General features: G+C 50.4%; 1 protein-coding gene across 1 annotated transcript in view; it reads left to right on the forward strand.

Annotated features, from left to right (window-relative positions):
- Positions 1-10,636: 10,636 nt before the first annotated feature.
- DNAH17 (dynein axonemal heavy chain 17) overlaps positions 10,637-27,933 on the forward strand; it is a 108,791-nt gene continuing 91,494 nt past the window's right edge. Inside the window, exons 1-12 of the mRNA XM_057715191.1 lie at positions 10,637-10,981; positions 12,536-12,729; positions 13,551-13,743; positions 13,931-14,030; positions 14,313-14,398; positions 14,589-14,714; positions 15,483-15,635; positions 15,757-15,846; positions 17,618-17,785; positions 18,195-18,311; positions 24,420-24,685; positions 25,424-25,619. Of these exons, the coding sequence (XP_057571174.1) occupies positions 10,637-10,981; positions 12,536-12,729; positions 13,551-13,743; positions 13,931-14,030; positions 14,313-14,398; positions 14,589-14,714; positions 15,483-15,635; positions 15,757-15,846; positions 17,618-17,785; positions 18,195-18,311; positions 24,420-24,685; positions 25,424-25,619 (2,034 nt within the window). The remainder of the gene's footprint in view (positions 10,982-12,535; positions 12,730-13,550; positions 13,744-13,930; positions 14,031-14,312; positions 14,399-14,588; positions 14,715-15,482; positions 15,636-15,756; positions 15,847-17,617; positions 17,786-18,194; positions 18,312-24,419; positions 24,686-25,423; positions 25,620-27,933) is intronic.

Raw genomic sequence — 27,933 nt, forward strand, 5'->3', positions numbered from 1 at the left:
CAAGAGGAAGAGCTCCCAGGGGACTGTAAGTAGAGGGTGAGCCTTTCGGCTCGTCCCCCACGGCTGTGGCTGTCAGAGCAAAGGAAATGAGGGAATCACGTGCCTCGGCGGGTGACCCAGGCAGGGCAGACTGCTCAGCCCCAGATGCGTTTCCCAGTTAGGAAGCGTCTCACACCGCCTGGCATTTCCTAAGGGCCCACTGTTTCTCTCACAGTGTGGACATAACGAAAGCTAACTGTGCCACCTAGAACCCGGGGGTCCTCCCCGGCTTCTCTGCTCGGGTGGGACTTCAGGTGTGACCCACTGGGAAGCTCCTCCCTCCACATCACTGCTGAGTCTCTCCACTTTGAGCAGGGAGTCCACCGTGAGCCCCAGCCTGGGGTTTCGCGGCCCAGGGGGCGTCTGCCAGGCTCCCTGCCACGTCCACCGTTTCACCATCTGACGTCTGGTCCTTTGTGTCTTGGGACACATAGACCCCGGGGAGCACAATTTTGCTGGAAGTTGGACCAGCTAGAACCTTGATTTAGGGTCTCAAACTGTTCCTCGGAAGAGTGATGGGGCTTAAAGAAGGGTTTCACGCTGAACTATGTTAGGGGAAACGCTGGGTTAGATAAGGTTAAACAATCTTTGCAACAGGACTTATCAGAGCCTTTGATGTTTCTAGAAGGCCTGCCGTGGACCAGGCACAGGGCCAGGTCCTGGGGTGGCAGTGCTCATCAAAAGGGATGGGCCCTAGGAATGGGGGAAGTGGATAACTGATGTCTAATTAGTGCCTGACTAATTGCAGCTGTCACGGTGATACAGCGAGCAGTGCAGGGTGCTCAGCAGACAGAGACTGAGGGAGTGAATGGTCCATGGGGGACCCTTTCTGGGAAAGATGCTGCAGCTGGGCGCCTGAGGGTGCAGTGGAGTTAGCCAGGAGTGTGTGTGTGTGCACGCGTACAGGATTCTGTGCTAGGCAGGAAGGCCCTCTGGTGAGCGGGTGTCTTGGAGGAGCTGAAAGAAGCCAGCGTGGCTGGAGCATGGGGGCATTCGGATTGAGACTGGGTGGAGTGGTGTGAGCGCACAGGGGCCAATCCTACAAGGCCCTTTGAGGTTTGTTTGGATTTTCTCCTAGGAGCTCTAGGAGGCTGTTCATGGGTTTTAAATGGGCGTTGACGTGACAGTTGTCTTTTGAAAGATGCTCTGGAGAATGTGCTGCTGGCACCAGAGTGGGTGTGGAGAAGGAGAGAGGATGAACCATGGGGGTGGGGGAGGGGGTAACAGCGGCTTGGACCAGGGGGCAGTAGCCATGGAGGAAGGTGGACCCTTTCCAGAGACGTTGAGGAGGCAGAATTGACTGGTGTCGGCGGTGGAAGCCAGGACCCTGCTGGTGTTTGAGCAGCTGGCCAGTCCTCCTCTGGGTCAGCCAAGCCTAAAGGAAGACCAGGTGTGGGAGTGCATGGGAGGAGGTGGGGAGAGAGCGAGAGGTCAGTTTTGTGCACTCTGACTTTGAGGTGCTACTTCCAAATAGTAACCTTGAGCTCTGAGAATGGGTCTAGGCCAGCGTGGTAGAGACTGGTTACTGTCCACAGATTCCCTTCATCCACTCAGTAAGCTGTCGACTTAAAAAAATAACACACAACTTAAGAACTGTGAGTTGAGTTTATTCAGTGTCTTATTCAGTGGACTAGAGGCCTGGGAGACAGCTGCTCAGATGGCTCTGAGAAACTGCTCCAGAGAGGTGAGGGGGGGAGCCAGGATGTATATGAATTTTTTGCTGTAAAAAACATGTCAAACATCAAAAGATGACTGCTAACCACAAAGAACAAACATCTTGAGTTAATAATTCTAGTTTTTCTTTTTTCTTTTCTTTTTTTTTTTTTGATTTCAACCACTTTATTTTCTTTCAAGTCATACCTTATAGCATTGTATTATAGGAATCAAATAGTATAACAATAAAAAATTTTTTTTCTAGAACTTCTCTATGGGAAGATTCAAGAATCTGGGGTGATTGAAATTTCTCCTTGGACACACATCTTAACTATCTAGGGGCGGGTATCCAAAGCACAGAATTCTGCCTGTTTTTCTCCATCCTGAATTCCCCTCAGGCACAGTCAGTGGGCAGCTGCAGTGGCTAAGGGCTCAATCCTTGTAGAACTGGAATGCTTGGCAACCTTTTTCTTTACAAACCCAACGCTCTAAGTCTGGGGGACACATGGATGCCAGGTAGAGACTACACTTCCCAGCCTCCCTTGCAGCTTGGTGGCCATGTGACCAGGCACGGGCCAATAGGGTGTGAGCAGAGTGGCCTGGGAACTGTCTGGACTAGTCATTGAAGACATGTCCTTCCCCCCAGTTCTGTTCCTCTGCTGTCCCAGGTACAGAGAAAGCCAAGTGGGTGTCTTCAGGGAAAGAAAGAGAGATGGAGAGAGACATTCCAGATAGTTCTTTAGAAAGGGGTGGCCGTGAAGGGAGTGGAGGTAGAAGGGAGGGTGAGTTTGAGGAGGGTTTTCCTCTAAGATGGTAACGGCTTGTTCATGTCTCAAAGATGATGGCAGAAAGAGGTTCAGAGGCAGAGACGAGGACTGGCAGGAGGGGAGGGGACTCAGGACACGGTGGAAGGGTTGACCTACGTGAGAGAGGGCTACACCTCTGTTTTATCTGGTTTGGTTGCAGACAATTTAGAAAGTTGCTTCCAGTGGTTCCAGTTTTCTACCTGAGGTAAAAGGTAAGGCTGTCTGCTGAGGGTGAGGGGGAAGGTCAGGGACTTGAGAAAGATTAGGACTCAGAGGAATTGTCCTAGAGCACCGTAGAGCGAGCTGACCAAAAAAAATTAATGGGAAAAAAAAATGACCCAGCGGCAATCTGGGCGATACATGGACGAGGTGAGTGTGCAGCTGTGTGATTTTTTTCCCCAGCAGTGCTGAGCCTGGATACCAGTCCAGCAAAGGGGGATGGTCACTGTTACCATGGGGTATAAGGATCAGTGCGGGAGTGGTACACAATAGCCCTGAGAATTGGAAGGAGGGAGGGAGAGAAGGGAGGACAGCAGGGAATGATGGAAGGAGACAGGCACAGGTGCCCATGGGAACTGGAGGGACTAATTAAAGCAGGGCATGGACGTGCTAGAAGCAACTGAGGAGGCCAAGAAGCCAGGAGGCCAGGGAGTGATGAGGTCGTCTCTGTGGTCTCTGAAGTCCCCTAGGGGAGGTGGGAAATGAGGATGCAGAGGAATACTGCCTAACAATGATCTAGAACCCAGGGTCCTGCGTGAGTGCAGGTGGCTGGGACATGGAACGGGGCGGAGGGATGGGGAGGTGCAAAAATGGCAGGAGAGTCCGGGTCTCAAAGTGAAGTGGGGATTTGTGTGTGTGGTAAAATAGACTCTTTTGTGCTGGTCTTAGCCTGTCAACAACCAATGTGATAGTTGGACCGGCCCTGTGATTCTTACTATGATTGCAAGATGCAGTTCAGCAATAACCATCCGGAAACGGAAAGAATGAGAAGTTTACTACTTACGAGACCTGGAACATACACAGCACATCTGGGGCCACACAGCGAGGCTGTGGGGGTTGGGGGGTGGGGTGGGAAGTGTGCCTGGGATTCCACTTTTATTGGGGTAGATGGGGGGAACTTATGGTTCTGAGGACTCGCTCCTTATTGGTGAATTTAAAACATAAGAGTGGAAATTTAAAGCACAGGAAGAGAAAAGAGAAACAAAACCAAAATGAAATAGCCCAAATGGTCAGTTATTAAAATCAACCAAGATCTCTAAAACAAAGGAGCCTCAGTTTCGGGGATGGCTTAGCTCTTTATCTAGTCACGTGGCTGGCAGTGTGTTGAAGGGGAGGCCTTGGCAATCAAAGCTTAATCCAGAAACTAGCATTACAGAACACAAACAAAAAACTGTCAGGGCTTACACTACGTGTACATAACGTAAAAGCTATCATTCTGACCATTTTTAGGTGGCATCCATTCACATTCTTGCTGCAACCATCACTACCACCCACCTCCAGAAATTTTTCATCTTCCCAAACTGAAATTCTGTCCCCATGAAACACTAAAACCCCATTCTTCCATCTTCCAGCCCCTGGCAACCTCTATTCTACTTCCTGTCTCTGTGAATTTGACTACTCCAGGGACCTCATATAAGTTCACGTCCCTGATGACTTGCATTTCCCTGAAGACTAATGATATTGAGCATCTTTTCATGTGCTTAGTCATTTGCATGTCTTTCTTGGAAAAATGTCTATATCCTTTACCCATTTGTAATTGTTTGTGTTTTTATTGTGTTATGAGTTCTATTGTGTTATAAGTTCTATTCTATTCCTAATACAAATCCCTTATCACATATATGGTTTGCAAATATTTTCTCTCATGCTGAGGGCTGTTTTTTCACTTTCTTCATAGTATCCTTTGAAGCAAAAGAAGTTTAAAGTTTTTCTTTTATTGAAGTGTAGTTAATTTACAATGTTGTGTTAATTTCTTCTGTACAGCAAATTGACTCAGTTATATATACATTCTTTTAAAAATTCTTTTCCACTATGGTTTATCCCAGGACATTGAATATAATTCCCTGTACTCTACAGTAGTACCATGTTGTACATCCGTTCTGTATGTAACAGTTTGCATCTACTAACCCCAAACTCCCAGTCCCTCCCTCCCCCACTCCCTCCCCCTTGGCAATCACAAGTCTATTCTCTATGTCTGTGAGTCTATTTCTGCTTCGTAGATAGGTTCATTTGTGCCATATTTTAGATTCCACATATAAGTGATATCATATGGTATTTGTCTTTCTCTTTCTGACTTACCTCACTTAGTGTGATAATCTCTAGTTGCGTCCATGTTGCTGCAAATGGCATTATTTTGTTCTTTTTTATTGCTGAGTAGTGTTCCATTGTATAATATATGTACCGTATCTTTATCCATTCATCTGTTGATGGACATTTAAATTGTTTCCATATCTTGGCTATTGGGAATAGTGCTGCTGTGAACATAGTGGTACATGTATCTTTCTGAATTATAGTTTTATCTGGATATATGCCCAGGAGTGAGAATGCTGGATCATGTGGTAATGCTGTTTTTAGTTTTCTGAGCAACCTCCATATTGTTTTCCATAGTGGCTGTACCAACTTACATTCCCAACAGTGTAGGAGGGTTTCCTTTTCTCCACACCTTCTCCAGCATTTTTTATTTGTAGACTTTTTAGTGATGACCATTCTGACTGGTGTTAGGTTATATCTCATTGTAGTTTTGATTTGCATTTCTTTAAAAATTGGTGATACTGAGCATCTTCTCATGTGCCTATTGGCCATCTGTATGTCTTCTTTGGAGAAATGTCTATTTAGGTCTGCCTGTTTTCAATTGGGTTGTTTGGTTTTTTGTTGTTGAGTTGTATGAGCTGTTTGTATGTCTTAGAAATTAAGCCCTTGTTGGTCACATCATTTGCAAATGTTTTATCCCATTCCATAGGTCATCTTTTCATTTTGTTTATGGTTTCCTTTGCTGTGCAAATGCATATAAGTTTAAGTCCATTTGTTTATTTTTGCTTTTATTTCTATTACCTTGGGAGACTGACCTAAGAAAACATTGGTATGATTTATGTCAGAGAATGTTTTGCCTATGTTCTCTTCTAAGAGTTTTATGGTGTCTTGTCTTATATTTGTCTTTATGCCATTTTCAGTTTATTTTTGTGCATGGTGTAAGGGTGTGTTCTAACTCCATTGATTTACATGCAGCTATGCAACTTTCCCAGCACCATTTGCTGAAGAGACTGTCTTTTCTCATTTTATATTCTTGCCTCCTTTGTCAAAGATTAATTGACCACAGGTGTGTGGGTTATTTCTGGGCTCTCTATTCTGTTCCACTGATCTATATGTCTGTTTTTGTGCCAATACCACACTGTTTTGATTACTGTAGCTTTGTATTAGTATTGTCTGAAATCTGGGAGTGTTGTGCCTCCTGCTTTGTTCTTTTTCGTCAGGATTGCTTTGGCAATTCTGGGTCTTTTATGGTTCCATATAAATTTTAGGATTATTTGTTCTAGTCTGTAAAAAATGTCATGGGTAATTTGATAGGGATTGCATTAAATCTGTAGATTGCTTTGGGTAGTATGGCCATTTTAACAACATTAATTCTTTTAATCCAAGAGCATGGGATATATTTCCATTTCTTTGAATCATCTTTAATTTCCTTTATTAAAGCTTCACAGTTCTCAGCATGTAAGTCTTTTACCTGCTTGGTCAGGTTTATTCCTAAGTATTTTATTTTGGGGGGTACGATTTTAAAAGGTATTTTTTTATATTCCCTTTCTGATATTTCATTGTTAGTGTAAAGAAATGCAACAAATTTCCATATATTAATCTTGTATCCTGCTACCTTGCTGAATTCACTTATCAGTTCTAGTAGTTTTTGTGTGGAGTCTTTAGGGTTTTCTATATGTAGTATCATGTCATCTGTATACAATGACAGTTTTACCTCTTCCTTTCCAATTTGGATACCTTATATTTCTTTTTCTTGTCTGATAGCTGTGGCTAGGACTTCCAATACTATGTTGAAGAGAAGTGGTGAGAGTAGGCATCTTTGTCTTGTTCCAGATTTTGGCAGGAAGGCTTTCAGCTTTTCACCATTGAGCATTGTATTGGCTGTGGGTTTATTATATTGAGATATGGTCCCTCTATACCCACTTTGGTAAAAGTTTTTATGATGAATGGATGTTGAATTTTGTCAAGTGCTTTTTCTGCATCTGTTAAGATGATCATGTGGTTTTGTCTTTTGTTGGTGCGGTGTATCACATTGATTTGTGTACGTTGAACTCTGTGTGAACTTGGAATGAATCCCACTTGGTCATAGTGTATGATCTTTTTTATATGTTGTTGGATTCAGTTTGCTAATATTTTGTTGAGATTTTTTGCATGTGTATTCATCAAAGGTATTGGCATGTAATTTTCTTTTTTGGTGGTATCTTTGTCTTGTCTTGGGTTAGGGTGATGGCGGTGTCATAGAATGTCTTTGGAAATGTTCCCTCCTCTAAATCTTTTGGAAGAGTTTGAGAAGGATCAGTAAAAGTTCTTCTTCATATATTTGGTAGAATTCGCCTATGAAACCTGGTCCTGGACTTTTGTTTGTAGGGAGTTTGTTTTGGTTACATATTCTATTTCATTTCTAGTGATTGGTCTATTTCTTCTTGATTCAGTTTTGGTGGGCTGTATGTTTCCGTAAAGTTGTCCATTTCTTCTAGGTTGTCGAATTTGTTTTCATATAATTGTTCATAGTATTCTCTTACAGGTTGTTTTTTTTTTAATTTCTGTGGTATTGGTTAATATTTCTGCTGTTTCATTTATTTTTTAAAGATTTATTTATTTTATTTTTATTTTTTGGCTTCATTGGGTCTTAATTGCTCTGTGTGGGCTTTTCTAGTTGTGGCAAGTGGGGGCTACTTTTTGTTGCAGTGCTCGGGCTTCTCATTGCAGTGGCTTCTCTTGTTGCAGAGCATGGGCTCTGGGTGCACGGGCTTCAGTAGTTGCAGCACATGGGCACAGTAACTGTGGCTCACAAGCTCTAGAGTGCAGGCTCAGTAGTTGTGGCACATGGACTTAGTTGCTCTGCAGCATGTGGGATCTTCCCAGCCCAGGGATCAAACCCGTGTCCCCTGCATTGGCAGGAGGGTTCTTAACCACTGTACCACCAGGGAAGTCCCTCCTCTTTCATTTCTTATTTTGTTTATTTGGGTTCTCTCTCTCTTTTCTTCTTGGTGAACCTAGCCAGAGGTTTGTCGATTTTGTTTACCCTTTCAAAGAACCAGCTCCTGGTTTTATCGATTTTTTTTCCATTTTTTAATCTCTATTTTGTTTCCTCTCTGATGTTTATTATTTCCTTCCTCTGTTGACTTTAGGTTTTGTTAAAAGTTTTTTAATTTTGATGATGCCTAATACCTTTTTCTTTGATCACTTATGCTTTTGGTGTCATATATAAGAAAACATTGCTTCATTCAAGGTCATGAAGACCTACTCCTATGTTTTGTTCTAAGAGTTTTGTAATTTTAGCTTTTACATTTAGATCTTTGATCCATTTTTAGTTAATTTTTGTAGGTGGTGTGAGGTGAGTGTCCAACTTTATTCATTTGCATGTTTCCAATACCATTTATTGAAAAGACTCTTCTTTCCCCCATTAAATTGTCTTTACACCCTTGTCTAAATCAGTTGCCCATAAATGTTCGTGTTTGTTTCTAGTCTCTCAATTCTATTCCATTGATCTATATGTCTGTCCTTATAGCAGCGACACTCAGTCTTAATTACCATAGCTTTCTAGTAAGTTTTTTTAAAATAATTTTTTATTGAAGTATAGTTGATTTATGTTTCAGGTGTACAGCAAAGTGATTCAGTTATATGTACATATATCTATTCTTTTTCAAATTCTTTTCCATTGTAGGTTATTATAAGATATCGAATATAGTTTCCTGTACTATACAGTAGATCCTTGTTATTTATCTATTTTATGTATAGTAGTCTATATCTGTTAATCTCAAATTCCAAACTTGTCCCTTCCCCCTTTTCCCCTTTGGTAACCATAAATTTGTTTTCTATATCTGTGAGTCTATTTCTGTTTTGTAAATGAGTTCATTTGTATCATTTTCTAAGATTCTGTATATATATGATACCATATTATATTCATCTTTCTCTGACTTCACTCAGTATGACAATCTCTAGGTCCATCCATGTTGCTGGAAATGACATTACTTCATTCTTTTTTTATGGCTGAGTAATATTTCCTTGTATATGTACCACATTCACCTGTCAATGGACATTTAGGTCACTTCCATGTCTTAGCTATTGTAAATAGTGCTCCTATGAACTGTAGTAAGTTTCAAAATTGGGAAACTTTGCTGTTTTTTTCAAGATTGTTTTGGCTTTTCTTGGTCCCTCACATTTCTCTAAGAAATTGAGAATCAGCTTTTCCATTTCTGCAAAAACATAGCTGGGATTTTGACAGGTATTGTGTTGAACCTGTAGATCAGTTTGAGGAGAATTGTCATCTTAACAATATTGTCTTCCAATCCATGAACATGGGATGTCTTTCCATTTATTTGTTCTTAATTTCTTTGAATGATGTTTTATAATTTTCAGTGTATACGTCTTGCCCTTCCTTTAAAATTTTATTCCTAAGTATTTTATTCTTTTTGATGCTATTGTATATGGATATTGTTTTCTGAATTGCATTATCTGGTTGCAATGAGTATTATACTAGAGTAAGTCAGGATGCATGTTATAATGTCTATGTACCTCTAAAAAACAAAAGGTGTATAATAACCAAGATAATGGGGAAGGAATGAAATAATAAAAATTATTTAATCTAGAAGAGGCAAGAAAGGAAAAGAAAGGGAATCTAGAAGAGGCAAGACAAATAATAAGCACTTAATAAGATGATAGATTTAAATTCCAATATATTAGTAATTTCATGAAATGAAAATGAACTAAATGTTCAGAGGCAAAATTTGTTTAATCCAAGAGCCTTTCCACTGTGGTAGGTAATTGACAGTTGTTCATTTGCTGCACTGCTGCTGGTCACTCAGGTCCTGAGAAGGTTCTAGAAGCCCCAGGTCCCAGGGGGCTTGTAGAAGTTCCATGGCAGTTGGTGCCTCTCAGGGGAAGGGAGCCATTTCCTTTACTGGTCCGGGGAAGAGCTGCCCATCGTTTGGCTCTGCTCGCCGCCTGAGCAGCCATCTGCTGTCAGCTGGTGAGTGGTCATGAATTGTGTGTGGGGTGCTTGGAGGCAAAGCTGAGTGGACTCCAGGGGATAGAGGTAGAACCCAGGCCCTGGTGAATAGTAGACCCATTACCCACCCCGGAAGGTGCTCTGTTCCCTGCTCAGGGCCAGTCAGGATTTTGGGCACCCCCTTAAATTTTGTGCCCACAGGGAATGCCTCCTTTATCCTGGCCCTTTGAGGCTTCAAGGAGGTCCCCCTAACTCTCCAGTTAACCCTGTCTCTATGGGAGAGCTATGAGGGATTTTCCCAGGGGAATATGAGCAGCTTCTGTGAGGTCCACGGGCACATGATGGGAGCTGGGGGGTGGGAGAGGCTGAAGGGTTGGGCAAAAGTTGAGATACACTATGGCTGGGGTTAGGATAGGGAGAGTGTGATGAACTCCACATGTGCACATTGGGTCCACCCCCTACTGTCTGAGTTTGGCCCATGTCCTGGGGGTGTGATGTCGTCTTCCTGGGACCTTTCAACCTGACCTTCCTGTTGCTTCATTTCGCCTTTCCCCACCCCATCACCTTCAGACTACCTTACTATAATCTTTTCCTTTTCTCCTTTTCCCCAGTGCCTGTCTCTACCTTTCCCAGCCTATTAACTTCCTGGTCACAGTTAACACAAGCGTATACCATTGACATGCAGCCCTGCTCTGTGGCGACACCCACAGCGGGGCAGAGGGCAGCTATCCAGCCAGGGCAGATGGACATGGCCCCTTGGTCCGCCCCCAACCTCAGCCCACCTATGGCTGAAAACAATATATTCACGATGACCCTTTTCTTTCTCAGTTGGTTAGAACAGGGATTTCAGATGGTTCCAGTGACAGGTGGGAAATGGAGATTCCCCAGGAGACTGTGCTGCTTCTGTTTGTTCATTTAACAGGTGTAAGCAAACGTCAAGATGACGATTACACCAGATGTCAGATTAGAGTATTTGGAGAGTGTCGCTTCTGTTGTCCTAAAGTTCAAGCCAGACAAGTGGAGTAAAATGATCGGAGCAGAGGAAAACATGGCTTTGCTCACTGAATTCTTTGAGAAGCCAGATGTCCTAGTTCTGGTGTTGACACTCAGCCCCGCTGGCATGATCATACCCTGCCTGGGCTTCCCAGCCTCCCTCAAGTCCAAAGGGTTGTACTTTATCAAGAAGAAACCTGAAAACATCAGCAAGGACAACTACAAGGACCGTCTGGTCTATGGGGACATAAGCCCCACACCTGTGGACCAGCTGATCGCCATCGTGGAGGAGGTGGGTGCGTCCAGGCCTCGCTGGGGCGGGGCCAAGGGCTCAGGAGCAACACCTGTTTCTCATACTTTGGCCTTGAGCCCTGCTACTCAGGGGCAGGTCCACGGGCCAGCAGCATCTGCATCACCTGGAAGCCGGTCAGGTATTCGAGAGCTCAGGCCCGGCTGCCCTAATGGCTGAGACAGATCTCTTTCTAACATGACCTCCAGGTGATGCTGCGCACGTGAAGGTTGAGCGGCCCCGGCCACCACCTCTCCTCTCTCCAAATCCCTAGGACCTCTATACTGCACTGGGGACATCCCTGCCCGTAGCCTCAGAAGGCATGGGCCATTTGAGATCTGGTAGATGGGTTTCCCAATTCTGAGACTTTGAGCAAAGAAAGGGGAGAAGCAGGTGCTGTTTTACGTCTCTCTCCACTCTCCTGCTCCTCTCAGCGTCACTGTCAGCAGGTATGGCAGGTGCAGTCCGCTCTAGGCAGTCAGACCTGCCAGAGTTCCAGTGATTTAGCTTTCCTAGTCATCGCTCTCCTCATCTGTGAGATGGGGGCATGCGTCCCCTCCTTGTGCAAACTCAGGCCACAGGGCCCGCTCAGTCAGGACCCAGGCCAGCCTCCTCTCACCTCCACAGAGGCGGCTGACATGGCCCAAAGCTGGAGTACGCGGGCGTTTGTCTTTCTCTGCTCTGGCTGCCCTAACAAAGCACCCCAGTCTGGAGGCTGCAAGTCCCAGAACATCATTGTGAGCAGGGCTGGTTCCTTCTGAGACCTCTCTCCTTGGCGTGTGGACAGCTGACTTCACACGACCTTGAGTCTTCACGTGATCTTCCCTCTGTGCGTGTCTGTATCCTCATCTCTTCTTCTTTTTTTTTTTAATATTTATTTTTTTGGCTATATTGGGTCTTAGTTGCAGCACGCAGGATCTTCCTTGAAGTATGCAGGATCTTTCGTTGCAGTGTTTGGGCTTCTTTCTGGTTGTGGCGTGTGGGTTTTCTCTCCCTCATTGAGGCACAAGAGTTCAATAGTTGTGGCGCACAGGCTTAGTTGCTCTCTGACATGTGGGATCTTAGTTCCCTGACCAGGGGTCGAACCCGCATTCCCTGAATTGGAAGGCAGATTCTTTACCATTGGACCACTAGGGGCATCCCCTTCATCTCTTCTAAGGACAACAGTCATATTAGATTAGGGCCAACCTTAATCACCTCTTGAAAGGCCCCCTCTCCAAATATAGTCACTTCTGGAGGTGCTGGGCGTCCCGTGTGTGAATTGGGGGTGCGGGTAGACACAGTCCAGCCTGTAACAGCACCCCCAGGCAGCACAGAACATTTGCTTCCAGCCAGGCATGTGTGCTCTTGTGACAAGGGCACAGGGGACTTTGTCTACAGAGACACAGGGGCTGGGCTGTCATCACTGGCCTCAGCACCTCGACTGGCCCCACCTGCTCCTGCAAAGGGAGAAGCACTCGGTTCCCCCAGGACCCTGGCACTGAGGGCTCCCTGCTCCTCCTGGGCGTCCCCCAGGTGAGACAGCTCTGGCAGAGCCACAGAACCCTCTCCTTTCAGGTCCTCTACTCCCTGTTAAACCAAAGCGCCAGCATGAGCGGGTGGCCCCGCGTGGTCTCGGAGGACATCGTGAAGCAAGTCCACAAGCTGAAGAACGAGATGTTTGTGATGAGCGGCAAGATCAAGGGGAGGACCCTGCTGCCCGTGCCCGAGCACCTGGGCAGTCTGCACGGCACGCTCGAGTCCATGGAGAGGTAGGCGCCCGGCCAGGGAGCTGACTGCGGGGAGAGGCACCTGGCCCCTGACCACCAAGGCTAAACTGTCTCACCGCAAACTGGTCTTAGGGCTAATGAAACCGAGGAGGGCAGGATGGTGCCGTGAGGTGCTGAGTCAAAGGCACAAAGACAGGACAGGACGAGGCAATGGAGCCCTCGAGACTCCAGCTCTGGCAACTGCTGGACACGTGTGCTCCAGCCCCTCCTCCCTGGTACACGTGGGCTAGGCCAAGGATGTCACCCTGTCCCACATCACACGAGAAAGGGGACACCCAGCTTCAGGCTGTGGGTACTGAGGGGCAGTGAGGGGCCCCCCGTGGAAGGGATTTTCAGCAGGTGGAGGCTGTGCTTCTATACTGAGGCTGTGGCATCCCAGAGGCCCCCGGAAGGGTGAGGACTCCAAGGTGTCGCCTCGCACCTGCCTGGGCGCCATTTGCAGCTGCCTGATGTGTGCAGCTCTTGGAGCCGTTGCAGTGACACCATGTTCCCTTACTCCCATCAGAGGGCGACAGCTCCTGCAGGGCTTATCAACGGCAGGTCCTCTAGCCCCCCAACACATGCCCCATGGTGTCCCCCATTAGAACTGCTGGAGGAGCCACGAGCGTGGGTTTTATTCCAGAGCTGGCCCTCCTCGTCCTCTTTCTTGGGGGCACCGGCATCCCTGGCAACACCCAGTGTTGGCGCAGAGTCTCTCCTGGCTGAGGGCCACTGGGGGCAGGACGGTCCCTGCCCAGAAGGGGCAGAGCTGGAAGAACCCCCTGGGTGTGGCTGAGAGCCTCTCCCCCAACTCTGCCCTGCAGGATCCCCGCCTCCCTGGACAACTCGCTGCTCCACGCCATCGAGACCATCATCATTGACTGGTCCCACCAGATCCGGGACGTGCTGAGCAAAGACTCGGCCCAGGCCCTGCTGGATGGGCTGCACCCCCTGCCCCGAGTCGAGTTTGAGTTCTGGGATGCCCGGCTGATGAACCTCAAGTGCATCCACGATCAGGTGACGCCTCTTCTGCCCCTGGGCGCCCGCCTCTTCTGCCCCTGGGTGCCCGCTGGAGTCCTGAGCGCCCAGTCTCCCCGAGAGGACCTGGGTGACCTGCGTGGACCCCCCAGCGCCGGCCGCAGGGTCAGGCAGCCTTCCTCTAGGGTCTGTTGAAAGGCTGATCGCCGCCTTCTCTCCTTCTCAGCTCAACAGGCCCAAAGTGAACAAAATAGTCGAGATCCTGGAAAAAGCCAAAAGCTGCTACTGGCCAGCCCTGCAGAATGTGTATACAAATGTCACTGAGGGTAAGCAGGTGACCCTATGAGAGGACCACCCCCTCCCCAAGAAGAAGGTGTCAGTGCTTCCTGCGAGGGGTGGGACAGGCCCCTTGCTGACCCAGCGGTGAGGATGGGGGTCCCCCTCCCCCATCAGCAGCTTCCTTGGGCTGCATCTTTTGAGGAAGACCTGTTTCTTGAAGGAGCATGTGTCCACAGACACACAGAGCAGCCCGTCACCATTTCTGAGCATCGGGGGTGGGGGCCGGTTTTCGCTCCATGTGGATGAGCCCCTGTTCTTGTTCCGGGCAGGCCTGAAGGAAGCCAACGATATAGTTCTGTATCTGAAGCCTCTGCAGATCTTGTTGGAGGAGATGGAACAGGCCGACTTCACGATGGTACGTTGGCAAGAGAAGGGTCACTTGGCAGGGCTGGGGCTCGTGTCTTGGGGGAGCAGGGGCTGCGGGCTTCCTGGCTGTGGTCAGGCACAAGGATCTGGGGAGTGTGTCTTCCTTCCACTCGGGGGTCCCCTCCTGGGCTGAGCTGAAGTGCCACAGCAAAGTGCCCATCCGGCCCGTCTCTCCCCAGCTCCCAACCTTCATCACCAAGGTGCTATACACCATCTGCTTCATCTGGGCCACCTCCGAGCACTACAACACGCCCTCCAGGATCATCGTCATCCTGCAGGAGTTCTGCAACCAGCTCATTGAGATGGTAGCCCACCTGGCCCCAGCTGCCGTCTCTGCCTCCTGATTGGTCCTCCCCGCATCCCGCCCCATGTTCCCCAGCAGTTTAAAAATGGGCAGAAGATGTTGGCACAGGGTTTTACAGGCTCCGGGCTAAGGCTGGGCCCTCTGGGTGAACACCCAGGGTTCTCCCAAGACCTGGGCTATGCCAGCCCAACCTGCCGCATGCTGGGAGGGAGGAGGAAAGGAAGTGGGGCTGCCCACAGAGTCCCAGCACCCCAAGACTCGGCTGGAGGCTTTGTGGGGTTTTTCTGCTCCGACACCAAACTTGCTTCTGTCTCTCTCAACACCGATTCCCTTTCCTTCTTTGATTTCACAAGTATAGGTTATGCAGTCTCCAAGGTGTGAGTTTCCACCTTGCTCCCCTGGGCCACCTGTGTGTGTTAAAATCACACTCGCAGCCCTGTCTGCAGGCCCAGAGGGACCTGTGGCCCAAGATCCCACAGCCATAGCAGGACGGTGTTTCTGGGCCCCTCGAGGGCCCCTAGTCACCCGCCACCAAAATCTGCTGGTGCTGTGGCCTTCGCTCGGGGCGAGGGCCCCAGTGAGGGAAACGGCTCAGGCTCCCGCAGACGCCCCGCAGTCAGCAGACAGGCTGGGCCACCAGATGTGTCAGAAGAAGCGGCCCAGCGGCCTAGGGTGGGTCATTCTGACCGGCCAAAGGGCTGCAGATGGGGGCCCAGGATGTCACCCCTCTGGCCAGTCCGAACTTGGGGACGTCTTCCCTCCTGCCCAGACGCGGGCCTACCTGAGCCCTGATGAGGTGCTGAAAGGCCTGCAGGGCGAAATTGAGGAGGTGCTGAGTGGCATCTCTCTGTCGGTGAGTGTGCTGAAGGAGCTCTACCGGGCCTACGACTTCTGCTGTGCGAACATGAAGCTTTTCTTCAAGGTACAGCCCGGTTTCCAGAGAGCAAAGCGGGGGAAATAGGTCGGGGTGATGTCGGCCCCGGCGTTGGACCCCGTGAACGTGTGGAAGCAAACGTGGCCTTCTCTCTCTCTCTCCCCGCTAGAAAGACAAGGAGCCGGTGCCTTGGGAATTCCCTTCCTCTCTTGCCTTTTCCAGAATAAATTCCTTCTTCCACCGCGTCCAGACCATCGAGGTAAAGGTGGAATTTGGCAACCCTCCGCCGCCCCCGCCCCCCGGACACTCTCGGGCTGCGCTCACTTTAGGAGAGCTAAGTCTTCTGTCCTTAGCTCGCTGACAAGTAGCCTCCCAGTAGGGAGATAAAAGTCATAGCCAAACATCTGTGTCAAGGGGAAACCTAGTCCCTGGACCGCCTCTGCCAGGCCCGGGGCTGTTAGCCCAGAACAAAGGGCCCCGTTTTGGTTGCCTTTCCCCTTTCTCCTGCCTTCTGTCTATGAGCAGGTTAATGGCAAGGTCAGCGGCCGGCGTCAGGAAGCCCGCAGGCCAAGGGAGAGAGTGCATGGGACTAAGTTAGCACAAGCGAAGATTTACGAATCCTATTTGGGTACATGGAATGACACGTGGCAAATTAAAATTTTAAAAAAGCTTCGAAACGGTTTCCCCTGGGGAGCAGAGGCGACGGGTGAAGGCATGCGTAGGGCAAGACAGTTTTCCTTTTTCTTTGTAATCTTCTCTGTGTGTGTGTGTGTGTGTGTTTTAAACTTTGTACATGTGTTACACCATTTCAAAAAAGAAAAAAAAGGCAGGGCTAGGGGAGGATCCTGGAACCCTCGGGCAGTGATTTTATGACGGACTCCATCAGCAGGGGCTCCAGCAAGGTGTGTCTGGTTCTCATGCACACACGCTGGGAGGCAGCAGGAAGCCCACTTAAGACTCCAGATTTCCATCATGGAGTGTTTCTTCATGCCTGAAGGCTTGAGCCCAAGAACTTACGGGTCCGAGCCAAGTTTCTGGCCAAGTAGCTGCTGGTTCCTACCCTTAAAGATTTGTGAATCCGGATGAAGCTTCTGGGGAAAAGAAGGGCTTTGGGGGGGTGGGGGAAATGGCCTCACTGTCCATCCTCTGCCCGATGGGCTGTGCCAGTTGTGCCACCCTCCTTGGGTGCAAGAGCCCCTGAGCTCAGGGCACGCGGATGCTGCCAGTTTGCCTTAGGTTTGCTTGGGTTATAGCTCGATACGTCTTGGGCAGTTGGGGGGAAATGGCACCAACCTCGGCACCGGCTTAGGGGAGGGCTCTGAGTGCCCTACGAGTATCCTCCATCTGAACAGCACCAGGTACCGGGTCAGGCACCAGGGGTTGCTTGTGGTCCTCAAGGAGCCTTTGGGGTCTCGATCGGGAAATAAGAGCTACGCACAGAAGCGTTAGGTAATGTGATAGGACTGAATGGGATTAAATGGCAAAACAAAGAGCACAGATAGCAACTGGGGATTCTGGAAAGGAAGGCACCACCATGGGCTAAAGGAGGTGGGAGGCTTCCAGAAGAAGGCGAGGCGAGACCCACACCGCGGAGGGAGTGAGGGTGTGGGATTTACACACAAACATCCATCCGGCGCCCTGCACCCTGAGGCCGTCAGGAACCACTGCGTTGTCTTCCCAACTGCTTCCTCCCACAGCCGAGGAAGTGGGGCACTGGTAAAGTGTGATTTCTTTAGAGGCGCATTTTGCCCAGTGTTGGGTCAGGACACGAGCCCAACCTTCATCTCCTGCTCTTCCTCCTCCACGATCACAACTTGGAGATGACTCACGGGACCCTGCCTTCCATCCCTTCTCTCTGTGTTCCAGAAACGGCTTTAGAGAACGTGAACACCAATACACAGAGGGCCCCTCCAGACTTCTGTGTAGCCCCAGGGCTCCTCCCTGCCAGGGTCAGAGTTGGATGAGTGCCTGGACCGTTGGGGTTAGTTAGGAAGATGAACTGATGAGGGGGCTGGGGTTTCCTCCCCCAGGATCTGTATAAAACAGCCATCGAGTTTCTGAAGCTGGAGAAGATTGAGCTCGGGGGCGTGAGGGGCAACATCCTTGGAAGCCAGGTCATTCAGATCTACGATGAGGTCTTTGAGCTGGTGAAGGTTTTTGCCGACTGCAAATACGACCCCTTGGACCCTGGAGATTCGGTAAGCCGGGGGTCTTGGGATTGATGACAAATGCCCCAGGAGTGGGAAGGCACACGGAGGGAGTGCCGGTGGCAGAGAGAAGACGGCACAGAAAATCTGCCCCGGGGCTTCCCTGGTGGCCCAGTGGTTAGGACTCCGCGCTGCCAACGCAGGGGGCATGGTTTGATCCTTGGTTGGGGAACTAAGATCTCACATGCCCTGTGGCACGGCCAAAAGATGATAAAAACAAAGCAAAAACACCAAAAACCTCTGCCCGGGGAGCAGCCCCATGACAATGAGCTTGCTCAGTCCAGATGTAACCTGAATCCTGCAGAGGGGGTGGGGGGCGGCTGTGGGGGTTACAGTGAGCCCACCCCCTGCTTTGCCTGCTGGTTACGGTTAAAAGTTTCGTGTTTTAATTTGCTTTCAGAGTTTTGATGACGATTATGCTGATTTCGAGACCAAAATTCAAGATCTGGACAGGAGGCTGGCCACAATCTTTTGCCAAGGGTTTGACGACTGCAGCTCTATTGAGTCCTGTGCAAAGGTACGTGTGGGTGGGGACTCTGCATTGAGAATTTGTCACAGCAGCGCTGTGATGCTGAGATTGTAGAGATGGTCTCGTCATGCAGCCTCATTCGTAGGTGAAGAACTGGGCCCAGAAAAGGTGGGGCCTTTTCTCACTGCCTTAGAGCAAGTCAGCAGTCAACACTTTGAGTAGCTTCTGATGGGTCTTACTGCCATGTCTTAGAGTAAGAGAGGAAAATGAGCACGAGTTGCTTATTTTACTGAGTCCCGGTGTGCTCCATTTATCCTTATTTGATTCAGTGCCCCCACTCCTTTCAAGGAGCAGAAGTTTAGAGAGAGGCAAAGTTGCTATGAAAAACGCATCCACATTCCAACATGCTGAGCCACACTGACACTTTCTTCAACATTTGAGACCCAAGGAGTAAACACGGTATCATTACAGGTGGGCCGTCTCTAGGTGGTGGGGTGATGGCTAACATTGGTCTCTCTGTACTTTTCTACAATGTCCAAGTTGCATGCATTTGTACAATTTCCAAGTTAAAATTAGAAAAAAGAAATCATGCTATGAAAACATTTTAAAAGTAGATTGCAGAAAAGCACAAAACCCCCTAGAGAATGTCAACTTGAAAGTGAAACTCAAAGGGCCAGTGCTTACGTAGGTTGTTGGTTTGGCCTCACAAATAATCAGGAAGGTGCAAGTTAAAACAGCAAGGTGCCTGTGTCACAGGTCAGGCTGACTGGGCTTGTGAGGAGCTAGACACTCATCCCTGCTACTGGGGGGTGTGCCCCTCCCCGAGGATCCCTCAGCAGTGGGCACATTGGGGGGCATGGAGATGGGCCCCTGGAACTTCCCGGTCCAAGCTCACGAAGCAGCCGATGGTCAGTGCCAACACGCTAGTTCACCAACTTGCAGGCAGAACACTTAACACCATGAGCATCTTCTCTCTGCAGACAGACCTCTTTCCCTAGGGCATGCTCAAACTGCTATTCCCAGGACCATCTGGTTTTCAAACAAAGTCCAGCATTTTAGAGACTTTGCCTGGGACCCCCTTTGGTCCCAGGCAAACCAGGACCCTCACCAAACAGTCAGGAGGGGCTAAATAAGCGTGAATGAGAACAAAGTCTGTGTGGTAATCAAACATTTCACGGCATCAGCTTCAGTGTTTCTTTTCTATCGCTGCCATAACGGAGCTCTGCAAGGGAAACCAGCTAATTTAAATAGTAAACTCAGAAAAGCATCATGAACAGAGTACATGTGCAGACCCCTGACTCAAAATAGCAATGCTTAGAAGTTAAATAGACATGATTATTGGACTTTCCAGTGTTTTGCTTACATCATCAAATAATTCAGAACTCAGGCACCTACACCCATTCATGGGTCACAAACTGATGCCTTGGGCTGCAGAGACCCCTGGTGGGTGTCTTCTGGCTCACCTGGGACTTTGGAGATATAGTTCATGTAGCATACAGTCCACCCATTTAAAGTGTACAGTTAAATGGTTTTTAGTGCATTTGGAGTTGTACAGCCATCCACGGCCAATTTTAGAACATTTTCTTCACCCCTAGCCATTGTCCAGTTCTCCTCGACGCCCACCTGACCCATCTCAGACAGTCACTAATCTGTTTCTCTAGATTTGCCAGTTCTCAGATGGCACTTCTCTAAAATCTTGAATTAGTCGCCAACATTTAAAAATTGAGAGAGGGTATTATACAATCCACATTTTTACCCTTTCTTGGAAAAGTAGACCTGGCCTCACTGGACACACAGTGCCTCATGGTAACCAGTGTCTGCAGGGGAACACCTGCTCCTCACTGTACACAGAACAGCGGTGCTCCACTGTGCCTCACTCCTCACCACTCCCTACTGTCCTAGCTCAGCATTCGTCATGCATTTCTGTGACCTGTCTTGCCCTTACGGTTGAGAGGGGGAGTCCCTGCAGGATGTAGTGTGTGTGTGGCTACAGCTCATCTGGAGAAAGGAGGCTGAGTATTTAAATGGGCAGTATATGTACATACTTGGGCAGCTTTTTTCTTTCTCTGCCTAGTTTTATGTTGGTCACCCATGACACTCTGCAGGTCAGAACTGTCTCTTCCCCTTCGCTTGGCAAGCCTCTGGGTTGCTGTGGGTAATGCAATGCCTGGAGGAGATGACCGATAATTAGTACATTACCTCATTTAATTCCCACACATTGTCTACCCCATTTTACCAGCTCAGACAGGTCAAGAAAGCTGCCCAAGGTCACACAGCTACCCAGCAAGCAGGGAAACCAGGGCTCCAAACCAGCGCCAAGGTTGACTGCTTGCAGGACCCCTGTTCTAAACCACTTGCTAGATGGGCTTCCGTGGCAGGGAAGGCAGTCAGGTTGGCCTGGGCAGCCCAGGGCAGTGGTGCTCTTCCAGAGGATACCTGGGCTGGCTTCCTGGGGTTGAGCTGGGGACCCCGGAAGCCCGCCACCCCTGAGCACAAAAATCTCTCTCAAGCCAATGTTTTTTAGATTCTTGCAAAAAATGCAAATGCTTGGGAATTTGAAGCTCTGCAGTTATAATGATCAATTAAGTCTTGGATGGAGTTGGTGCTCCAGGCAAAATATCAGTAAATGCAGATTAATACGGTCCATCCCCCCTCCCCACCCCCATCTCTTCCCTTCTCTGGAACACCCTTCCTCCTGGAGCTGCCTCAGGCGCCTCCTTGGAGAGGCCTCCCCCACCTCCTCCTCCAGGTGTGAGCCCTTCCCTCGCCCCGTGCTCCCCTCGCCACTGTCCCCAACACTGACCTGCTCGGTGTTTCTTCTTCATGCTTGGCCCTCCCTGGCATCTGTGGTGTATTGATCTCTCCGTGCTTGCTGCCTTCCAAACTAGAATATAAACTCCCCGAGGGCATGCACTTGGTTTGGGTTGACTCAGAACTGAGCCCAGCATACAGTAGGTGCTTTGGAGCTTTCCCCGTAGGAGGGACTGGCCGCAGCCAAGGGAGTGGAGTTGTTGCCACTGCTCACTCCTCGGCAGACCTTAGGCGGGAACCCAGAGGCCGTTACCCCCAGGGCTACCCAAGTGCAAAGGTTCCCAGGTAGGATTTCCAGCCAGTGCTGTCATGTGGAAACACCAGGTCCTCCCCTGTGGTGGCGTCTCCAGAATTAAGACGATGCTGGAGCTGACGGACCGGGGCGCCAGGCAGTTCGTCCCTCTCGCCTCCTGTGGGGATGGAACCAGGAGAAGCAGCACCCGCAGACCCCCTGCAGTCTGGGTACCACGTTGCTCTGTCTTCCAGTGATGGGGAAGGAGGTGGGTGGATGTATCCAAACAGAGATGCCTGTTCCCCTCGAGATCAAGAGACCGTAGGTCCCCCCAGGAGGGGAGGAGCTGGTCCAAGAGGAGCTCCGGGCTGCATCTGTGGGACTGAAGTCCACCCCCAGGTGCTCAAATTGACAATCACCCTTGTTCTACCCTCAGGCATTCTCACGGGGCACGTCCCCACTCCTATTGTGACCTAAATCGGCTTCTGTGCTCCACAAGGAAAGGTCCTTTTCTAACATGTAACTTTATGTCTGTGATAGATTAGGAAGAAAATAAGGCAGGAAACTCTTGTAAACCATTTCCGTCTCTACCTGCTCATCTTCCTCTTTGTACCAAAGAGCATTTTCTTCCCATTTGATAAACCCTGTGCTCTAATTAGGACAGGGCCTTGGGGTCCCCTCCCTCCCATCCCCTTGATCCCCTGCAGGTTCCCAAGCTGCCTGGATGCTCTTTCTCACTGCCAGTAATTCACACGCAGCCGGGAAAGTTCTAGAGCAATTTTCCACATGAACTCCTCCTGGCAGAAAATTAAATTAACCTCCTTCCTATGAAGCCAGAGGCCGAAAAACTTGTAAACGTGACATAAAGGGAAGAGGAATGGGAAGGAAAAAAGGTCAGGAGGCTCATCAGCCAATAAGGGAAACACATTTTCCCAACTGTTACAAGTCAACTTTCAGAGGAATGACGCTGGTGACCTAAGGTGTCAGGAGCCCCTCTGTGGGGAGCAGTGATTAGCAGCTTGGAGTTGCGGGGTCTTCCTGGGAGTCAGGGGCTGCTCCATCTGGCTTTCGGGGGCCTGAAAATCTTTCTGCCTTTCTCTGCAGCTGTTATTCCACCCTTTCCCCAAAAGGCCACTTTTAGGGACAGTGGTCTTACTTTTCATACCAAAAACTAGGCCAAATGTGAGACCTGGGTCCAGTCCTTCCAGGCACCAAGGGCTGCAGCCATGCATCCCAGAGAGAAGGGGGCCGTGTGGTCTGAGCCCTGATGAATCCCCACTTGCCTCTAGGAGTGCTCTGCCACGGGGAGCCCCAGGCTCAGGTACTTCTCCTCCCCAGGTGACCTCAGGCTGGCCGCAGAGCTTCTCAAACATCTGTCACATGTCACTGTCCACCCCTATGGCCCCTCTCTGCAGGTTGCAGTAAGGGTCCCTCCCTCACTGCTCAGGCACAGCCCTGGCCCGCACTGCCCCCGAGGCCTCCCTGCACCCTGGCCACCCATTGCTGTGAGACGATCTTTTAAGAAACTCTCCTCTATGTCCCAATTTGAGCCACCCTCCAATCCCGGCCAAGACGCGAACAGAAGCACCCAGATAATTCTACCTTATTCTCTGCTACTAAGGTTTTGTTTTTTTCTTCAATTTTATTTTATTTTTAATTTTAATTTTTTTTTTTACAATTGCCAGTGTGTAGCATCTGCAGACCACAGGGTGATGAGCTTGCTACTTGCCAGGTGCTCAGGCATGTTTATGGCTCCTGTGCTCAGAAATGTGAGGTGACTCCCCCGCTGGAGTAATCGGGTCGGGGCTCTCAGGCTGACAGGCCATGGAAATGACACACGGAAGGGGACCCAGGCTGTCCCGGCTCCTCGGGGACTCAGCCAGCCCACGCTTAAACCCCTGGTGTCACAGCCTGAGAACGTGCCGAGCTCTCCCTGTAATGTCCTCAGATCGCTGGGGGCTGAGCTCTCCTGGTCAGCGCTCCCCGCTCTCGGCGCCTGTGCACGATGTTTGGGCTGGTCCCCACCGCCACCTCCACCTGGTCAGCCCGAGGCTAAGCATGGGCCCCTCTGTTGGTGGGCTGAGCTGTATCCTCCAGAGAGAGATATCAAGGTCTGGACTCCTGGGACCTGTGAGTTCTTGGAAATAGGGTCTTCGCAGATGTAATTGGGATGTACATTGAGGTCCTACTGCTGCGGTGTGTGCCTTAATCCAGTGTGCCTGGTGTCTGTGTCAGAAGAGGAGAGACACACACAGGGACGGTCGCCCCATGATGAAGGAGGCAGAAGGTCGAGTGTCAGGTCTACAAGCCGAGGATTGCTGCCACCCCCGGGGACTCAGGGGCTAGCACGGATTCTCCCCTGGAGCCTTCAGGGGAGCGCAGCCCTGTCCACCTTGATTGTGGACCTGTGGCCTCCAGGCTGTGAGAGAATACATCCTTGTTGTTGAAGCCACCCGGTGCATGGTGCTTTGCTACGGCTGCCCCAGGATGCTCCTACAGACTCCTCCCCACGCCCAGAACATGGAGAGTTTAGTGGTTTCAGGGACCCCACGTGCTGCAAGATTGGCCTCCCTCTCACCTTGTCCCTCTTCTCCCCAGAGCGTCTTTCAGAGCAAAACAAACTTCCTGATGGTGGTTTTTCTTGCCTGGGCGGGTCCTCAAGAATCAGTTCTCTTCCTAAAAGGAATAATTCTCATGACGAAGACATTTCTCCCTCCGGTTATAGCGTAAGCCCTGGTTATATAAGGATAGTGTTGTGGCTGCTTTTTTTTCAGTTTTTTTTAATGGTATTTCTTAACTCTTTAAACCTTCTTTGCTCAAACCCTGATTTCTCCTGGGCCTGGAATAAATTTTTCCAGACCTTGGACCTTGTTTGTACTGTTGGTTTATAAGCTAAGTATGTGGGGACCCAGCGTATATCAGCATGGAAATCGCTGAGGCATCCGGTTAGCCAGTTGCTAACTGAGAAAGCTTCTTGGTCTTGAAGGCACATGTCTTCCTGCTCCTAAAGGTTGGCTGCACATGTGGCATCCAAGCCACGCGGCTGGGGGTGATGCCGACGACGGGGCGGGAGGAGGGACCCCGGCAAAGGTGCCTCTCTTGTTTCTCCCCAGCTCCTGCACATGTGTGGGGGCCTCTTGGAACGGCCTCTGATTCTCGCTGAGGTGGTGCCCAGGTACTCGGTCATGCTGGAGCTGTTTGACGCTGAGCTGGACAATACCAAGATCCTGTACGATGCCCAGATCGCAGCCTCAGCAGACGGGAACATTCCCTCCATCCACAAAAACATGCCCCCGGTGGCCGGGCAGCTCAAGTGGAGCCTGGAGCTGCAGGAGAGGCTGGAGGCACCCATGAGGGACCTCAAGCACATCGAGCACCCGTGAGTGATGGCCCTGGGCGGGCAGCGCTCCTCCGCAGCCGTGGGGTTTGCAGGGTGCGGAGCCTGTCCCAACGCTGAGGCAGGCCCACGCTTCCCATCAGCCAAGCCTTTCCTTCCCAGGGCACAGGCCCAGGAGAGACCCTGATCACACACCCCCCTCCTCTGGGTGCCTTCTCAGCGGGCGTGTCGGGAAGGTGACCTTGACGGTCACCCTGATGGAAAAGACCAAAGACATCCAAATGAGAACAAACAACGCCTACTTCCTCAGCACTGGCCAGAACAGGGAGTTGGCCACTGTCACTTGTGTTTGGCAGTGCCTGGAAGGCAGGCGGAGGAGTGGGAGAGCTCACAGCAGAACAACGGAGCCTCCAGGTCTCCCGGATTGGAGGCTGTCCGCGTGGGGACTGGAGGAGGGTGTCCTGTGTGTTTGGTCAGGAGGCGTGTCTGGCTCTCTGGTTGGCCCTAAGTTGGAAGGGAGGCCAGGGATTAGAGAAGTTGACAATTATGAATCAAGTCCTGGCCACCCAGGGCTAATACTACAAGGGTTGTCACTTGGCTTTCTGGGCTGGTTGCTGCCTGCAAAGGGCATCGTCCATTTGTATGCTCAGCCTCTCAGCCTGGAAGAAACAGAGAGCTGGCTGTCTGCTGCATCACCCCAAGGTCTGGCAGCCACAGTTGGGGCACTAGCGAGGCCCAGAGGGAGACAGCGCCTGACCCTCCTCCTAACTCTGATTCCAGCGTCATGTCCAGCGTGGAGGCCAAGCTAATCTACCAGAAATATGACGAGATGATGGAGCTGCTGAGAAGCTACCGCGAGAGGATCTACCGGCAGTGGGTGGTGGGGGTGGACCAGGATTGTCAGTTCAACCTGGGGCAGCCCCTGATCCAGAGGGACCCCGTCACCAACCTCGTCCGCGTCAACTTCAGCAGAGCGGTGGGTACCGTCTGGCTGCAGCACGGGGAGGGCAGCTGGGCCGGAGGCTGCCTCGGGGACCTGGGGCTCCCCACGTGGCCCTGAGGTTGACCCCCTCCTACCAACATCACGAACTTTTGGGGTTGACATGTATGTCCTATTTAGCTAAAGTTTTATTATTTAAGTGTTGCTAAAAGTATGCCAGGATATGTTTAAGATAAGAGACAGCCGTAGCATCCTGGAAAATAGCTTGAATGAGTATGCTCTTTTAAAGCTGGGCCACCTTTCATGGGATCCCGAGAGGAACCATCAGTTTGAAAATTTAAAAAAAAAATTTTTTTAAAAAAGGTCTTTGCAGGATCTGAATAAATGCCCCCCCCACACACCCCCGGTCAAGCTGGGGAAGCTGGAGGGAATCCACACTGTCTGGGGCTAAAGCCCAACAGTTAATCATGTACGAGGGCAAAACAGGAGTAACCTGACTCTCTACGATCACCTGCCCTACAAGAATGCGTCTGCCTGGCTCTGAAGCTGGTGGTGGTACCAGGAAGGCAGGGAACCCAGATGTGACTTTTCCTCTGAAACGTTCTCTTTCACCTAAATTCATTCTTTCGTTCAACAAATATTTATGGAGCATCTACTTTGTGTATGTGCTTGGGATAAATTGGTGAATTAGCAAACATCTCCGTCCTTCTAGGACTTCCCTGGTGGTCCAGTGGCTAAGACTCTGCACTCCCGACGCAGGGAGCCTGCGTTCAATCCCTGGTCAGGGAACTAGATCCCATGTGCAAGCTGTAACTAAGAGTTTGCATGCCACAACTAAGACCTGGCACAGCCAAAAAAAAAAAAACAACTCAGGAGAAGAGGGGGAGGGAACGATAAAAGCAGTGTAACATATAACACATGAGGATGTGACGGTTGGTACCTCAAAGAAAGGGGAGGGTGGGTCAGGGAGAACATACAGAGCGGGAGGAAGGGGGCAGGTTGCAGCTTTGGATTCAAGCAGAGACTGGCAGGAGGTGAGAGAGTGGCCAGTCGAGATGGGAGGAAAGCCTTCAAGGAGAGCAAACACCTGAAGCGAGGGCCAGGAGGTGTGCGTGTGCCTGGCGTGCTGTGGGAGCAGCGAGGAGGCCAGTGGCGCCGGGATGGAGTGAGGAGAGGTGCAGGGAGAGGAGGTGAGGGGGGCAGAGGACGGAGCGCGGAGAGCCTCACAGGCCATGGGAGGGACTTGGGTCTGTGTCCCGGTGAGATGGCAGGTGCCGCAGGGTTTCGAGCAGAGGAGGGCCCTGATCTGATTGATGTTTTTCAATCAGATGCTCTGGATGCTGTGTGCGAATGGACTTGGGGGAGGGCAAGGCCTCCGGAGACCATTTAGGAGTGTTCTGCTGGAGTCCAGGTGAGGGACGATGAGAGGGTGGCAGCCTGGACTGGAGCAGCAGCCGTGGCCTGGTGTGGAGGGATTAGATTTTGATCATGGTGCCAGTGAGCTCCTAGACAGGTTGGCAGTCACGTGTGTGGGACCAGTGGAGCCAGCCCCAGCATTTTGGGGGCTGGGCAATGGGAAGCGGGGAGTTGCCATTACCTGAGACGGCGGGTGGAGGTGGCAGGTGAACAAGACTGCTCTGCTTCGGTCACGTTGAGTTTGACACGTCAGCTAGGCATCCGAATGGAGGCACTGCGTAGGCAGGTAGATTCAGGAGCCTGGGGTCAGGAGAGAGCTGAGCTGGGGAGGTGAGCACGGGAGCCACTCACACGTAGATGGTTCTTAGCGCCGTGATGCTGGGTGAGGTCACCAAGGTGAGAGCAGATGGAGAGGGACCCCGTCTGTGGCCTCCAACGTGCAAATCCCAAAACATCAGAGAGACTGCTAACGGGCACCAGCAGGAGATCATGTGCCCAGGAGGGGCAGGGACCAGCTGCTGAGAGGTCACGTGAGATGGGGCCTGAGAAGTGACCCATGGGTTCAGCAACGTGAGGTTACCAGGGCCTCAACGAGAACAGCGTTGGTCGAGCAGCGAGGGCAGAAGCTCTGTCGGAAGGGATGCCCTGCTGTTGGTCCCCCGGGCTGTAACCGGGGGTTGGAGAGGGATGAGGGAAGGTTAGAGCCTAGGGAGGAAGCAGGTGAAGCCCTGAGCCTTTCTCTAGACACCTGGGGGTTAGAACATTGGCATCCACCACACCGGTGACGCCAGCACTGCCTGACGTCAGGACCAGTGAATAGGGTGAAGACGTCCTGATCCAGCCAGCAGAGCCCGTCCCCCATCAGGCCTCCCCCCAGCTTTGGGGGCTGTAGAAGCATCCCAGGGACAGACCCTCACTTATGCTGCTAAGTGCC

This window comes from Hippopotamus amphibius, chromosome 17, assembly GCF_030028045.1.
Source record: "Hippopotamus amphibius kiboko isolate mHipAmp2 chromosome 17, mHipAmp2.hap2, whole genome shotgun sequence".
Taxonomy (NCBI): Eukaryota; Metazoa; Chordata; class Mammalia; order Artiodactyla; family Hippopotamidae; genus Hippopotamus; species Hippopotamus amphibius.